At 37.0% G+C, this 16,520-nt stretch overlaps 1 protein-coding gene across 1 annotated transcript in view; it reads right to left on the reverse strand.

Moving 5' to 3' along the window:
• ASCC3 (activating signal cointegrator 1 complex subunit 3) overlaps positions 1-16,520 on the reverse strand; it is a 294,604-nt gene that overhangs the window by 13,796 nt on the left and 264,288 nt on the right. Inside the window, exon 37 of the mRNA XM_090279704.1 lies at positions 14,589-14,813. Within this exon, the coding sequence (XP_090135830.1) occupies positions 14,589-14,813 (225 nt within the window). The remainder of the gene's footprint in view (positions 1-14,588; positions 14,814-16,520) is intronic.

Genomic DNA, 16,520 nt, shown 5'->3' on the forward strand with positions numbered 1-16,520 from the left:
GTCAAAAAGGAAGGCAGCATATACTAAGCACAGAATAAACTGCAGAAAGAAAAGACCCTCTCGGGATCAGAGGAAGATGAGGTTTCTGCTGCTGGAATGTGTGGGCAAGACCTCACAGAATGAGAGGCTTCAGCTAGCCCCTGAAGACCTCACACACACAGAATCATTGGAAAGTGGGAGAAGCTTTGAGGTGAAGAGAATGGACATCGATAGCACTCATATTACAGGGTGTTGATCATCTCTGTAAGTTGGAGGTGATGTTTCTGGCTGGGAGAAGATGCACTGTAAAGGAGCAGAAAAAGGTTTGGAATACATCCTAGGGGGAATGAATGATGAAAATAAAAACCAGCACACCAATGAGTTTCAATAGCATGACTTTAAAAGAATAATTTTAGAAATTGTTAGAAATAAGGAGAAATCAGAGAAACAACTAGCAATGTTTTATGATTTTTTTTTTCCCAGCAATGATTATGATTAGTTTGGGTGTTGAAGCAGAGAATTCAGATGTTGAAGGTTACCCCAGAGAGGTGACAGATTTTATGTTACTGGTGACATCATTGCTGACATGGTCAACTCTGGGGTCGATGCTGTTTAGGTTGACAAGTGAAGTCATAAGGGACTGAAATAATGGATGAGAGATGCCAGGTTCAATGAAGAAGAGATATTTAGTTAAGGTGATTGGTAAAGATGCTGTGGTGAGAGAGGAGATACAGCAGGTGATGTCATGAAGGTGGTAGCTAAGTGGTTGGAATATAGTAATTAGAGCAGAAGAGTCCAGGACGCATGTAATTCTGATGCAGAAAAGGGGATATGTCGAAGCTACTCTAATGACTGCAAGAGCTGGGATGGGGCTGAAGACTGTGAACTGGTGTTTGAGGAAGGGGAGGAAAGAGATCCAGAATTTGGAACATAGTTAGAAAAGAAATCTTACAGACATTGATAGTAAAACAGCATGGATGAAAACAGTAGAAGTCTGGAAATATGTGGTTGGAGAGACCAAAGAAGGCAGACTTTTACTACTGATGAAATAAAAAGAATTAGCCGGCTCAGGAGTTTCAGAGGGAATGTAGAAACGGGGTGGCTGTGTGTGGCTCCCTGTGTCTGACTGAGAGGCAAGTGAGGGAAGAGTGAGGAAGAAAACAGAGACGGATGAGAAGAGAGGGAGAGGTCAAAAAGAGAGGTACACATGCTATACACATCCCAGACCTCATCTCAGAGGGCACTCATGGAAAACGCAGGAGCTCCCCAAGTACTTGGCTTTAGGAAAAGGTGAAAAACCACCACCACAATAACCACTGCCACCATCACAAAAGACTATCCTATGTCTAACTCTCACAGGCAAACAGAATTAGGGTTTAGAAAACAGACACTCTCTGGAGGGAAACTTTTACACTGTGAGGCTCCCGAAGCCAAAGCCGGGCTTTGTGACTTAAACAGACCTCTGCCCTCAGCATTTATTCTGAATCAACTTCAAGAATTCCCGGAACATAGTGAGCTTGTCTTAGCATTTAAATTCAACCACACTTTCATAGTGGTGTTACTATGTCTGCAAAGGACAGATTTATCCAAATGTACAGATATTTGGCTTATTTTCTGCTGCTGTAGTTATACTTTGAAATGCAATATACTTAAAAAGAAATAACCTGTCTCCCTAGAGATATTTTATGTCAAATAAAGTAAATTTGACTGAATTATTGTGAAAAGTCCCATAGTGAATTATATAAAGGCAAACTATATAGACAATATGCACACACGGTGTGATGAAAAAAAAAATAGCAGTGAATAGATTATAAAAAGTTTCATAAATAGCTCTCATTTAATCCTTAAATGAGAGGCAGGCATACGTACTATTATTCCCTTTGCACAGATGAAGAAACTGAGACACAGAAGTTCAGTGACTGGAGAATCACACTGGTAAAAAGTGATAAAGTTGGGACAATCTTGGTTTTCCAATTTCCTATCTGTGTTCATTACACTCTACTACTTCTGAATGATTTACATATACTCTGTCCTGTATCACGAAGGATTTAAAATGGTTTATATCTGTTCTCTTCCCTTATGTAACAGAAAAATACAAACTCCAGACAAAATTATTATGAATTTAATTGATCACTGTCTCTGAACAAATCTTGTCAACACATTTTTTAAAAATCTAAAAATTTTAAATTAATTTAAATATATCATTTGGTTATAACTACATCTTAGTATTTGATATTGCCCTGGCTGGTTTAGCTCAGTGGATTGAGCGTCGGCCTGCGAGCTAAGTGTCGCTGGTTCGATCTTCCAGTCAGGGTACATCAGAGAAGGAAAACTCTGACTCCAAAAAACCTCCGCTGCCTTGCGGCATACCTCTTCAGGGGAAAGGCTAAGGGAGTAAACCCCGACAGAAAATCCGGAGCCGGAGTCCCTAAGGCGGTTTGACGTTGTAGTCAACACCGGCAACTCCTGCGGCGCACCTGAACCCAAGCTGTATCGACTCCGTCTTTCCCTTGGACCCTTCAGCTGCGAAGAGAGGGGGGGTCTGCTGCATGGGCAACAGCAGACCCTCCATATTACCCTGCCCAGGCTCTGTAGCTTCAGCGTCATCACAAGATGTCGATTCAACACGGGAGGAGACAGATACCATGTCACTCCCGAGTCGGACTGCACAGCCATTCTCGGCGGTGCAGATAGACTCTTAAGAAGCTACACCATCGTCTCTCGAGACGGACGGCTGCCGACGACGACGAGTATTTGATATACAGGCATTAAATATCTTTTCAAATGCAACCGAATTCTGGATTCAAATAATCCAGAGGTAAAGCAGGAACTTTGAGCACTGTGACCACCAAATTAAGACAACTTCATTGCAAGAAAACAGAATCGCCAGCTTAGGCCATGAAAAGAAAACTGTCATTCAATGTGCATCAAGAGGTATGTTATCAGGTGGATAAGAAGGTGTACGTCTAAGGTCGATTATTTAAAAATTTCTGAACTTCAGTTTAAAAAGCGTATGAATGATGATGTAATATACAATGTAGGAGATATAGTTAATAATACTAATAACTTTGTTTGGTGCCAGAAGGTTACTAGAATTGTCATGGTGATCACTTCATAAGGTATATAGCTGTTGAGTAACTATGTTGTATACCTGAAACTAATATACGTCAACTATATTTTAATTAAAAAACATAACAAAAAATCCCACCAAAATAAATAGTCTGTGAATTCAGTCCTTAGCATCTTCAAGACTCTGGCTGTAGGATGTACACACGGAGTTGTGCAGGTGAGGCTCCAGCCTCGCTCCCCTTCTGAGATTCCTCCTTCTCAAGGAACCTTTTCTCCTTTTCCTCACATCTCCTGACAGCTGTGCTAATGTATGTAGTGACAGTGTAGGGATTACAACAATTCCATGAAAATAAGATAATGACAAAGGCTGAACAACTAGATAATGTTGCTACTTCTGTTCAAATTAAATACAGTATCAGAGTTTAAGAGACAGGTTTATTTAGCTCCATATGAGAAAAAAAAATTTTTTTCATTAATTCATAAAAACCAACTTGTCACTTATGGAATGTTATGAGAATGTAAAATATTATGGAAAGATCATCAAAACAATGAAAGTCTGAGAAACTCACTGCCAAGAGGAGCCTATTGGAGACGTAACAACTAAATGTAACGTGGCATCTTAAATGAATCCTAGAATAGAAAAACGACATTATGTAAACTGGAGTATTGTGAATAATTATGGACTTTAGTTAATAATGTATCAATATCAGTTCATTAATTGTGAGAAAAGTATCATATTAACATAAATGGTTAATAACAGAGAAAAACTGGATATGGAATATATCTGTTCTATCTTTGCAACTTTTCTGTAAGTCTACAACTATTCTAAAACAGAAAGTTTAATAAAAAATTATGGAAATTCATCCTGAGCAGCTTGTTAAAGACATCAGTTGCTAGACATCTGCTAGAAAACACACTACGTAGTTTAAGAGCCCCCAGAAGTTTTGCATTGATGGGAAAATCTGAAAAAAGCTTTCTTGACAGAAAGACACACTTGTTTAAAAGTTCAGGTCACTTGTAAATAATGATACAATATTTTGTCAATAATTAAAATGTTATAAGTACATTTATAAGAATCTTTTTCAATAACAACAGTTGTTCACAGTAACTTTCTCCTGAACTTTTACCCCCAGAAGGTTAGCATTCAGGAAGCTCAGCTGCTGTCTAACAAACTTAATTAATCAAAAAGTCATTTCCGAGTTGTAACTATGAGTAAAAGCACTTCAAGTGTGCTAGCAAGCCTACAAGTTAATCAAAATGCTAATGCAGTACAAATTAAAGTTGTGATTAACATTTCACAGTAGCTGCTTAAGTGACTTGATCACACAAATGGGTTAAGCATTACTCATTTCCTACAGCCCCAACCGGGAAAAGGGTTGTTATGTGGGTATGAGAGGAGCTGCGGGTAGAAGGATCCTTCATAATAGCATCGTATCATCAATAAAGCATCTCCAAATTGTCATACAAAAGCTTACAGGTAGAGTCCCCCAGGGGGAAACAGTCTTCCAAATTATATTATAGTCCTTGAAGGGAGATTGCCTGTAAATCTATAAGAGTAAGTAAAGGTGTCTAACACCTCAAAATCTACCCCTTTGTGTTAAGTTTTGGAAATGCTAAATACATCAGCTTTGTGTTGCTTCTGGACTGGTGCTTTGGTTTAGGTGAGGTTTTGGGTGTTCTACTCTGGAACGAAAATGTAGCTTTGATACCTGATGATGATTCTGTACCACAGTGTGGATATTTGCATCTGGAAGAATAATCATTCAGAATTAAGTTCAGTTAGAATTACTTGTTTTTAAATGGTCATCCATTAATAAAACTTCTTCAGGCTCCTACGGCAAGATGTGAGCTCCTGGCAGCCTGGCCAGGAAAGCAGCCTAAATTAGATTTCCCTGCCTCTATGAATTTGATAAGGTCACACTAATGTTGACAACAAACTGTTTGTTGGGTAGACAATTCAGATTTGGCAGATAATCTTAAAAACATGCGAATCCACACATAGTAAATAGCCCTTTTCAATCTTTTCCTGAGAAAAAACTAGACAGGAAAAAGTGAAATATTTATCCATCCCATTCACCTACTATACATTGAGATCTCCTATGTGCCAAGAATTATGCACAAGTTACCTTAACAGTCATTATAAATAGTTATTGATAAGGTTTCAGCACACCTTGGATGGTACAAAATCCTCCAACCATATGCTATTGGTATTACTGTTCTTTGAAACATACCTATAAAACACGTATTTAAAAACTTAATAGTGTAATTTTCATTTTAGGATCCTTCAAAGACTTGAGTTGCAGCAGTTAACTCTTTAACGTGTAGACTGTTAAATAAGTTTACTTTTGGAAGCCTAAAAATTATTTACTTACAATCCACTTATTTTTTTCTCAAAATAATCTGTAGAAGCTTTCTGGAGCCTATTGTGCTACACTGTCCACCTAAAGATAAATCTTTTCATTTGGTCTAACTATAAGCATTTAAAAATATGAAAGGATTCTAGTAAGAATATGTAGAAAATTTTATCTACCATTTGCAATATCAAAACATTTCTTACAAGTACTGGATTAAGGATTTGACCAAGTACTTCTTTCATTAAACTCAGCAATACCTGTACTATTTTCACTGCTAACTGTATTGGACTCTATGATTCTAAAACTTGTTCATTTAATTAACACTGACATTCTTTAATACATCAACAACCCTCTGAGCCTGTGCTTAGTTCACCCATAGGTAAATACTCCTCAAAGGTTACATCAGCCTAGCTCCATGGAAGTTCTATCTCCTGGCATTATCAAATATTTCTATGCTTTTTAATCTACTACAAAGGGAATCATTTATTTATGGAAATATAAACCCAGCTATAGTCATAGTATTTCTCAGAAGAATTAGGTCAATAAAAAATATTGATACAATTACATCTTCTTTTGCCTCCCTTATCTTTCCTATTTTCAGGTCCTAATATGTGCATACATACATATCTTAAGTTATCAATTAAGATACTTTAAGAAATATGTTGAAGATGCAATGTTTTTCAGAACAACTGTGGATTATAGAAAAAATACAGTGCTAGATATTTGACATGTAATATACTTTAAGTTTATTAGATACTGTTATAAAGATAAAGATGTCAAATTACTGTTTTGAAGTTTAGGCTAAACAATAACTCCACCAACAAACTTTTAGGGATTAATTTTTGCAAATTTAAGAAGGTTCCCTGAATGAAGGAAAGTATACAAATCCAATTCATATATTTTCTCTACTTTCTCTATTTATGCACTTATTAAAGTTATTTTTTGACTAGCACCCTTTATGACAATTGATCAAGCTTAACAGAACATATTAACGCTATTTTAAGCAGTAGATGAACTACATATTATTTCATCTGTGAAAGAGAAGCCCGGAAACTCAGTAGTTCAGAAAGACTTGGGCATTATGGAACATAATGTAAAATGACAGCTTCTACATTAAAGTTAGATGTAAGAATTTACAAAACAATGGAAATCACTACAACATAGCTCCTTAAAGATCTTCTGAGGCACTGAATCACGTAGATTATTATCAAGGCTGGTCCCCTGTTATACCTTTGCCTACATCTATTAGGGCAATGAACATGCATTCAAAACTATATAGACATGTTCCTTGGTGTGCAGAATACAGAACACTACACTCTTCCTCAGTAGTAAAGAGGAGGTATCTGTTATGATTTGGGAGTTGCTAGTTCCCTATCTGGGGTAATAAATCTCTGAGATTGCCTGTTGCTACTAGAAATCTGAAGATTTTCAAAAAGGATCAGTGAGGTGGACAAAGGCTACATCCAGGGCTCCCCATTAGTGGTGGTGGTGAATTACCAGTGAAAGAAGCTGAGAACCTAACCTATGCAGAGAAGGCAAACCTTTGGGAAAGAAAGAGGAACATAAAATGTGTCTCTATGTATTTTAATAGTAAACCTATGCTCAGGTTGTTTTAGGGTGCACATACTAGTATTTATTATAGGGTCACCTTATAATCATGTTGGCCTTCTCCTTTTTCTTATGGTGGCATCAGCAATCTGATTTCCCCCCATTATTCCCAATTACTATAGTTTTAGGAAAGAATGTGGGGAAGTAAATGGTTAATTCATGGTCTACCTAGCATAATATAAAATCCTTAAGAAGAATCATAAGCAGTTTATACAAAAAAAGCAAACACCATCTCAACTGGACACTGTAGAGTGATATAATAAAGCAGTTGCAAATATCAGTCATATTAACAAGTTCTCTTAGAAATTGGTTAAAGTAATTATAAACAGATTGTTGAAAAGAGAACTAGAGTAATTAAAGGGAGGTGATTTGAGTACACATTGAAAAGGAGGGATTAATTAAAAAATTCTTAGTTTAAGAAAGAGTGGAAATTCCGTGAAGTTCTCACATTTAAAAACAAATTCTGACTGGACCACAAGTACAGTTTTAAAACCCATCTTTATAGGACAAGGGAACCTTTATACTATTTGGCTTAGTACTGTATTTAGGGAGTTTTTCATTTAGGTAAAGATGATTTTATGTAAAGACTTATGGCACTTCCTAGACAAGATCAGAGATATTAGGGCAGAATTTAAAGTCCTGGTCTCCTTTTTTTGGTTTCAGTATGGACTCCCTCAACAAGTCACCTTTAAGTTATTTAACTTCTCTGAACATCAATTTCTTTGTCCTTTGGTTAAAAAACAGTAAGCGGCAGAGAGCTAATCAAAACACCAGATACTTAGGATCAGTTCTAGCTTTGCCATCAAATTTGGAAAATTTAGACAAGTCACTTTAATTTTTGATACTTCCTATTTGTAATTTTTTTTTCCCATAAAAGCTAAAATAAAGGTTTTCTTTAGTATATCCGGCATAAAAATTATGTCACATCATTTACTACATTTTACAAATATATTTTAGAATTAACATAATCGAAAAGAGGATCTCAAAGGTGAATGGCAAGCATTATCAATTCCATAATTGTTCAATATATAAATTAGAATATTTAAAGAAGATTAAAAAATTGATATACGTACAGAAATTTTACTTATTTTTGTTGGGTGGGATGAAAAAATATTAAAAAGAACCATGCCAAAAATACCTTTAACCAAAAGAAAAAAATTGACCCAAATGACTTTAAATGGGTACAAGAAGGGAAGGCAGGCTATGCTGTATATTCTGACTTTAAGCCAGAGTAAATTACCACTACAACCATGTTTTTCCTTAGTGAAAGATTACTTAGGACATGGCTAGTGAAAACTTCAGTTTCATAATCTAAAACATGGCTCATGTAAAAGGTATATTTCTAGAAAATAGAGGGATTAAAAAGAACTACTAATAATGGAGATACTAAGATAGACCTAGTTCTTTGAGTCCTCAAATTGTTGTTTACTTTAACACTAATGCCCCACTCTTGTAAGGTGTTATTTTTACTCAGACACCAGGGGTTAAGTGACTTGCCTAAGGTCTTATAATAAAAAAGGAGCAGAGTTGAATTTACAGCAAAAGCTGGTGGCACTGAGTCCGATACACAGAACACAGGTCATGCCAATGTCCCATGAGGGTAGTAGTATAATTTTCAATAAGCTAGCAGAGCTGTAGCTTGGAAAATGGATTGAACTAATTAATGCTCTCTAAGGCCAACAGTATCCATGCATCAAATGGTCAATTAGTCATGGAAAAGTTATTCCACTCGTAATTTTCTCCCCAAATTTTCTAAGGGCAGCCCTTATATATTTTCTTCTTCCTGGTTTGCTTACTTTTATCACAATCTTGCAGAAAATTGCAGAAATAATAGATTTAGGATATGAAGCTGGTTGCCATCTCTGTACAACTTTCTTTTTAGATGACTTCTAAAACCAAGGCAACATTTAAGATGTTCATAACTAATGCTTATAATTATAATAAATGAAAATTGTACTCACGATATATGACAAGACGGAACTCTTTAAATAAACCATAACCTTATGTGAAGACATATAGTACAACCAATTACACTTGAGAAAAATATTTAATGTTATGAATTATTAAATTATAAAAGGTTATAAAATAATGATAAAATTTGTAAAAGAAGAAAGTGAAAGGGCAAGTGTGTGTGTGTTTGTAAATGCACAAAGTAAAAGAGCCTGTAAGCCTCTAAAGACAAAAAAGAACTATAACAACTATTGTACTCTATTCAATAAATTTGTTTTTTCCAGGAGTAAGGGTTAGTAATCCTAAAACTACATCAGGAGTATGCAAGGACTCAGGATATAAGTAAATGTGTTTGGATTAATGAGAGCCAAGTTTCTCACAGGGGGAGAAAGGAGTCATAAATTTAAAAGGGGGAAAGACTAAAATGAAGCCTTTGGTGTTAGACTCTAGAATTGGAGGCATTAGAATAAAATTATGATTTATGAATACAAAATTTTTCACACACGCCCACATGTAATCATACACACACTCATCAATAGATATACCAACAGATATAGATGTCTGTGCATAGTTTTATTTCATAGTCTTGCTCAGTGACTGGGGTCTAAAGGCAAAAACACTCACATAGAGATGAAGTCAATAAGTGCTGAGCTTTTAGTTTCTAAAACCATTCTCAAAAGAAGCAGGACTCTTTAGAAAAATGGCTGATTCCAGAGCTGGGGCAGGGGAAAAGTACAAGATGCCAAAATGCAAAGTGGGGTTCATGAAATGATGGGGCACATAAAGGAATATAGGACCCAGAGTGAGAAGCCCCAGTGATTGATCCTGAGACAGTATAAGTAGCAAAATAAATAATGACAGTAATGGATTTGACCCAGTAGAATAAAACAAAACACTCGTGAATTAATACACACATAAATAAATATGTGAATAAAGTAAATAAAGGGAAAATTCTTTCTTACAGTAAATCCTGGGAATGATGAAAATAGAAAATCACGATAGTAATAATTATTTTAGAAATAAATAACATATGGGTACTGAAAATGTAGAAAAGTATGATGAGAAACAGGATATCTGCATTACCTCAAATGTCTAAGTACCTCCCACAGAACCAATCAATTACAAAAGGATAAGAGTAACTTTACAGTAGAAAAGTTCAGCAGATACCACCTCAAGTGTAAAAGTAAACATCACCAGTGACGAGACATCAATGTTTCAAACTTCCTGAATATACTGAGAAGGCAAAACTTCACCTCTTTGGTATTCTTGCCAATGATATACAACTTGAATGTAATGACGAGGAAGCATTAGGCAAAACCAAATGAAGGGAAAGCTCTATGAAATAACTGGCCAGTACTATCCGAAAGTGCCAACGTCATGAAAGTCAAGGATACATGATAACTAAATGCAGTGGATTGGATCCTGGTCCAGAGGAAGGGCGGTAGTGAAATAAAATTCAAACTGATAAAATTTGAATGAGGTCTGTACAGTAGTTAATAGGCCTAAATTAGTACTGAGTCTAGATGTTAACATTAGGGGAAGTGGGTAAAGAATATATGGAAATTTTGTTGTACTACTTTTACAAACTTTTAATATATCTAAAATTATTTCAAAATAAAAAATTCAAAAGCATTTTTAATTAAAATTCTAAACAGTCATTAACAAAAAGAAAAGAAGCTCATATTCATGGGGGTGAAGATATAATTACTATAAATGACTAATTTTAATATGTTTTTTCCAAATTTTCTACAGAGAATCACTTTCATAATTAAAGAGAAAATTACTTCTCTTTAGATGTTATTTAAAAGGATCAAAAAATAACCAAGAAATGTAAATATATCCAAGACACTGTATATAAAATATCTAAGAGGCTAAAAGTACCTGACTGAATCCTTTTCCTTATAGCAAATTTAGAAATAGACTCCTTTAGAAATTGCTAATTTCTATTTGCATATGGCTTTTGAATCATTGTTGACTGAGTGGTGAAAAAGAAAGTATTATACCAGCGAGCTGATTAAAAACTTTTATACAGGATACACATATGTACATCTACAAGTGTATCTGTACGTAAAAAATGTAACCCCTCCTTCAACTTCTCTCCAAACCTTCCTGACCGATGGGTTCATTAACAGGTCAGTGTTTAAGGGGGGCAAGGAGGGAAACATTTACAGGAAACACAAACTGAGTATCCAGGGTCCCAGCGAAAATGTTGGAAACTTTAGCCCCTGTTTATAAAGTGTGACTAATAAAGAGTGGCAAATCATCTTCCTAGAGAGATAAACGATGCGCTGGTCACAAAAAGGGTGTCAAAAAAATTTACGTGTTTATTATAGCCTTACTTCCGTTCTAATTCCTGGTAAGTCTGTATTTACTTTCTTTCAGGAAACATTCCTATTTGTTTAAATTATAAAATTAAGTTTTTTTTTCTGATAATAAAATAAAATTGTTAGAAACTCATTTTAAAACATTCAAACATTTAGAAGCATCAGGAAGAAATTAAAAATCACCCCAAATCCTGTTACACAGAGATGACTACTGTTAATCTTTTGATGGATATTATTCTGGCTAATCTCTCTAGGTACGTGTTCACATATAGATGTAGACAGTCTACATAGATGTAGAATTCATAAGTAGAATTGTAATATTCTGCCATGTTCTACAACCTGAAAGATACTTAGGTTCTTTTCAAGTCTTTAATTTTACAAGTGATTCCATAATGTACATTGTTGTACACAAATCATACAGACTCATTATTTTACTTTCAAAAACCCCTTGGCCTTTTGAAAATTAAAAAAAATTGTTTTTATTACAGAAATGTCTAAAAATGTATAATGTAGCAAATCAAAGTCTTGCCTAGTCTCACTTGGCTCTGCTTCCCCTACCCTGATGCTCTCATAATCTCCCAGTAAATGGCAGCTCCAGCCTTCCAGCTGCTCTGGAGAAAAGCTTTGGAATCATCTTTGGTTCTTCAGTTTCCCAAAAAATCCTGTCCAGTCCATTAACAGAATCTGTTAGTTCTCTTTAAAAAATATATACATAGGATCTAACCAATTCTTACCAATCTTACTCATACCAAGGTGGTTCTGCCTCCATAATTTCTTGCCTAGTCTTAAAGCATTCAAGTTATAAAGTTCATTGACACAGTTTCAGATACCACATTGAAATTAACCTTTAAAAAATATCACATGCCAAGGTTTCATATAGTATCAAAGATGAATTTCAACAATTATGTGAAAAGGCCATAAAATATTCTTTCATTTTTAAACTACATACCTCTGTGAGGCTGGATTTTCTTCATATACTTCAACTAAAACATATTGTAACAGATAACACCAAAGGTGATATATGAATCTACCTGACTTCTATTAAGCTATATGTTAAACACACTTGCAAAAACAGAGAAAACAATGCTATACTTTTCATTAATTTTTACTGTTTTGGAAGTTATTTTTAATGAAAAATCATGTTATTTATATTACCATATAATGGAATTTTTATTGTATTTTTAAATGATGTAATAAATATTCAAGGATTTCAGTTTTTTAAAATATGCTTTATTGATTATGCTGTTACAGTTGTCCCAATTGCTTTTCCCTTTGTTGCCCTCCAACCAGTGAACCCCCCTCCAGTTGTCCCCTCCCCTTAGTCCATGCCCATTGGTTGTGCATATAGTTCTTCTCAACATCTTCCTGTCTACTCCACTCCCTCCTACTATGCTTCTTAATTCCTGTACCATCTCCATCCCTTTCCCCTCCCTGCTGACCTCCCCCCATAATGTTCCCCATACCTATAGTTCTTTTTCCACTCTTGTTGCCTAGTTAGTTTGCCTTTGTTTCGCTTCCCTAGCTTCTGTTGTTGGTGGTTGTGATACAGTTTTCATTTTAATGTTCATAGTTTTGATCCTCTTTCTCCTAAACAAGTCCCTTTAACATTTCATATAACAGTGGTTTGGATCTGATGAACTCCTTCAGTTTTGCTTTGTCCTGGAAGCACTTTCTCTGCCTTTCTATTCTGAATGACAATTTCGCTGGATAGAGTATTTGTGATTGTAGGTTTTGGATTTTCATTACTTTGAATATTTCTTGCCAGTTCCTTCTTGCCTGGAGGGTCTCCCTTGAGAAGTCAGCTGATAGTCTAATTGGGACCCCTTTGTACATGATTCTTTTCTTCTCTCTTGCGGCTTTTAAGATTCTCTCTTTATCTTTAATTTTTGACATTTTGATTATACTGTGTCTTGGAGTGGTTCTCCCTGGGTCCAGTTTTTCTGGAACTCTCTGTGCTTCCTGGACCTGTAAGTCTATTTCCTTCCCCAAGTTTGGGAAGTTCTGTTTTATTATATTTTCACTTAAATTTTCAATTTCTAGTTCTTCTTCTTCACCCTCTGGCAATCCTATTATTCTTATATTCGGTCTCTTATAGCTGTCCCAGAGGTTTCTGATCTTCTCCTCATTTTCCTTGCTTCCTGTTTCCTCTCTCCATACTGGTTGACTGTTTGTCCCTTCTCTATGTTCCGGTTTGTTGATTTGAACTCTGGATTTTATTTCCTCACCATCTGTCTCGTATGTGGTTTTGTTCTTTTAAGTATGAGTATTTTTCAATCCTTTCTTGTCTTTTTCCAGATCTTTTAATTCTGTAAGCCACCTGATAACAATGGCCCTGAACTGAGTCTCTGACAGGTTTCTTATTTGTTCATCTGTCAGGTTCTTCATCTGTTGCTTGGTGAGCTGTGTCACCAGGATTTCTATAGTTGTCTGCCTCATTTTGACAGATGCGTTTTGTTTTCTTGGGCCGGCTATAGGGGGCAGTGCCTGTGTACTCGTCACGACCCAGCGACCGGTGGTGATCCGTAACCTATTTCGCGGCACTGTGGTGCTTTGTGTGGGGGCGGGGGTCCAAGATGGATTCCTGCCGTTATTCTCTGCTGGGAGACTCGGGTCGTCCTCCCGCCCTTGGGGCCTCACCATCTGAGGCAATGCGGTGGCTGCTTTTCCCAGCATTGGGGTCAGGAGCTGCTGCAGCTTGACTGCAGCCAGGACTGTTCTCCCTGCCACTATTCCTGGTGCTACCGCAAACAGCACCTCCCACCTTTGCTCCTCTTACCTGCCTGACAAGCGCCGCTGGTTTATAATTTCGTACGTTGGGCTTCTGTGTGGTTTTATTTTCTGGAATTTCTAGTTATCTTTTGTTTTGAGGTAGTTGTATTCCTCTCTAGTTGTAGAGGGAGATCGAGCGTGTCCGTCTAAGCCTCCATCTCGGCCGGAAGTGTGTCTATTATTTTTAAATAGCAGTTATCACCCCTTGACTTATATTTTTATATGTCTGTCTTTTCATCTTGACTGAAAGCCCATGATAGCAGATACTCCTCTGTCTTAGTCACTGCTGTAAGCTCAGTGCCTAGAAAAGTGCCTGGTACTTAGTTCACCTTCAATAAATTTTGATAAAGTGAATGACTAAAATTGTCATCATACTGCATTTATATTTGCTTTCCTTTTGAAAAATATTGATTTGATTCACCAGGTTTTTCTTAAACATGCTACAATAAAAATGTTTAAAAGAAAGTATATTCTAAGAGAGGAAAACAAAAGAAGGGATGGGAGAAAATGTAGGTAGGAGAAATGACTTTCATACCTGACATACTCTGAGAGCTTGGTCCAAGACTGTTTTGGTGTCAGTATCATAATCTGGGCAGGGCAGCATGGCTCGGCTGAGATGTGCCTGTAGCAAGAGGTGTGCTTTGGTGTGAGGGCTGTCAAATGAATGAGGATTTGATTCAAAGGGAAGACATTTTGCCAGTTCGCTATTCATATGATCTTCATTGTGCCTTACTGGCAAATCTGTGTATTCTTCTGCATCCTGGTAAAAGAAAACAACCCATATGTTTATTAATGTGCTAGATCAAAAGTATGACAATGTACTTCTTAGCTTTAACTACTGACATTTAAAACATGGTTTAGAAAAAAAATAGGTAACCTTATTCCTTAAAGTTTTGCTTTATTCAATATTATTATTAATATGTAAGGAAAAGCAAGCAATGTATAATATAGCTAAAATTCATGAATACTCCTCTTATTTACACAGTCAACAAAAATAATAGAGATCCTACTAGGCATCAGATATCATGCTTGACACTGGGCCCCCAGCAGTGAATCAGAAACTGAGAGCGCATCAGAGACATAAAGTTCTACAAAGTGCAATGAATGTTATGATATGGTCAGTACAGAGTACTGGAGGGACATTCAATTTGGAGACCTAGTTACTTTAGAAGGTCAGGGAAAATATCTCGGAAAAAGTAATACTATTTAAGTTGAGGTCTACAGATGAGTGAAAGAAATAAGACAGGAATGAGGAAAGGGGTGGAAGGTAGAACTGGTGAGGTAAGAAAAGAGTGAAGAGCTGGATCATTAATTTAAAATTTATGGCAATACATTACATTTAAACAAAATTGTTCATAATTGATAGTTTTCAGTTCCACGTGTAAGGAGCTTGGAAGCTATCACTCCATTATAACAAGTAAAAAGCTAAAATACTTGGATCCATATAGGGGGAGAATACAGGACAAACTGTTGTCTCCAAGATTAGAAACACAGGCAAAATCAGGGAATCAGGAGACTTCCAGCCGAGATGGAGGCGTAGACAGACACGCTGCGTCTCCCTCCACAACTAAGAAGGAATACAACTATCTCAAAACTAGAAACAACCAGAAGTTTCAGAAAATCAAACTGCATGGAAGTCCAGGAAACAAAGATATAAAGAAGAAGTACTCATCCAGACAGGTAGGAGGAGCAGAGAGGACGCAGTGTGGTGGTGGCAGCAGCGGTGGCAGCAGCAGGCAGAAAGCGCAGTCACACATCTTGAAAAGTCAGGACGGGCACCCGGGGAGCGTTCCCAGCTCCTCACCGGACATTGCAGCTCACTGTCCCATGTCCCAGCACCAGGGAAAATCAAGCCTCATTGCTCTTCCTGTGCAGACCAGTGGTGGTTGGGGTGGAGGCAGAAACTGCTGGTCTCACCACAGTCTGCTGGTTTAAAGGGCCCCCATGGTCCTAGAATGTCTGCACACCCACCCACTCTGGGAATGAAGTCCAGGGCAGCAGCTAGAGGAGCGCCAGTCTGGTGTGGAAGTGGGAGAGGTGCCTGGAAAAGGGGCGAGTGCTGGGCAGGCGGCATTGTTCCCTCTCGAACCCCTCCCCCACATACAGCGCCACAACGTGGTGAAAGAGGTCGCCCCGTACTGACTAATCCCTAAGGCTCCGCCCCTTACAACGTAACAGGAGTGACATCTCTACCTGGGACATGGAGGCAAACAAACACAGGAGCCTGTCAGAATGAGGAGACAGAGAAGTATGCCTCAAAAGGGGAAACAGATCAAGGTTCCAGTGGGAGAACTAAGCGACAAGGAGATAGCCAACCTCACAGATGAGGAGACAGACAACCTAACAGACACAGAATTCAAAACATTGGTTATAAAGATGCTCACAGGCTTGACAGATATGCCTGAATACGGCAAACGCATAAGAGAAGTGAAGGCTATGCTAAGTGAAACAAATGAAAATCCACACA

The sequence above is a fragment of the Furipterus horrens genome, unplaced genomic scaffold (assembly GCF_987537825.1).
Source record: "Furipterus horrens unplaced genomic scaffold, mFurHor1.1.pri manual_scaffold_6, whole genome shotgun sequence".
NCBI lineage: Eukaryota > Metazoa > Chordata > Mammalia > Chiroptera > Furipteridae > Furipterus > Furipterus horrens.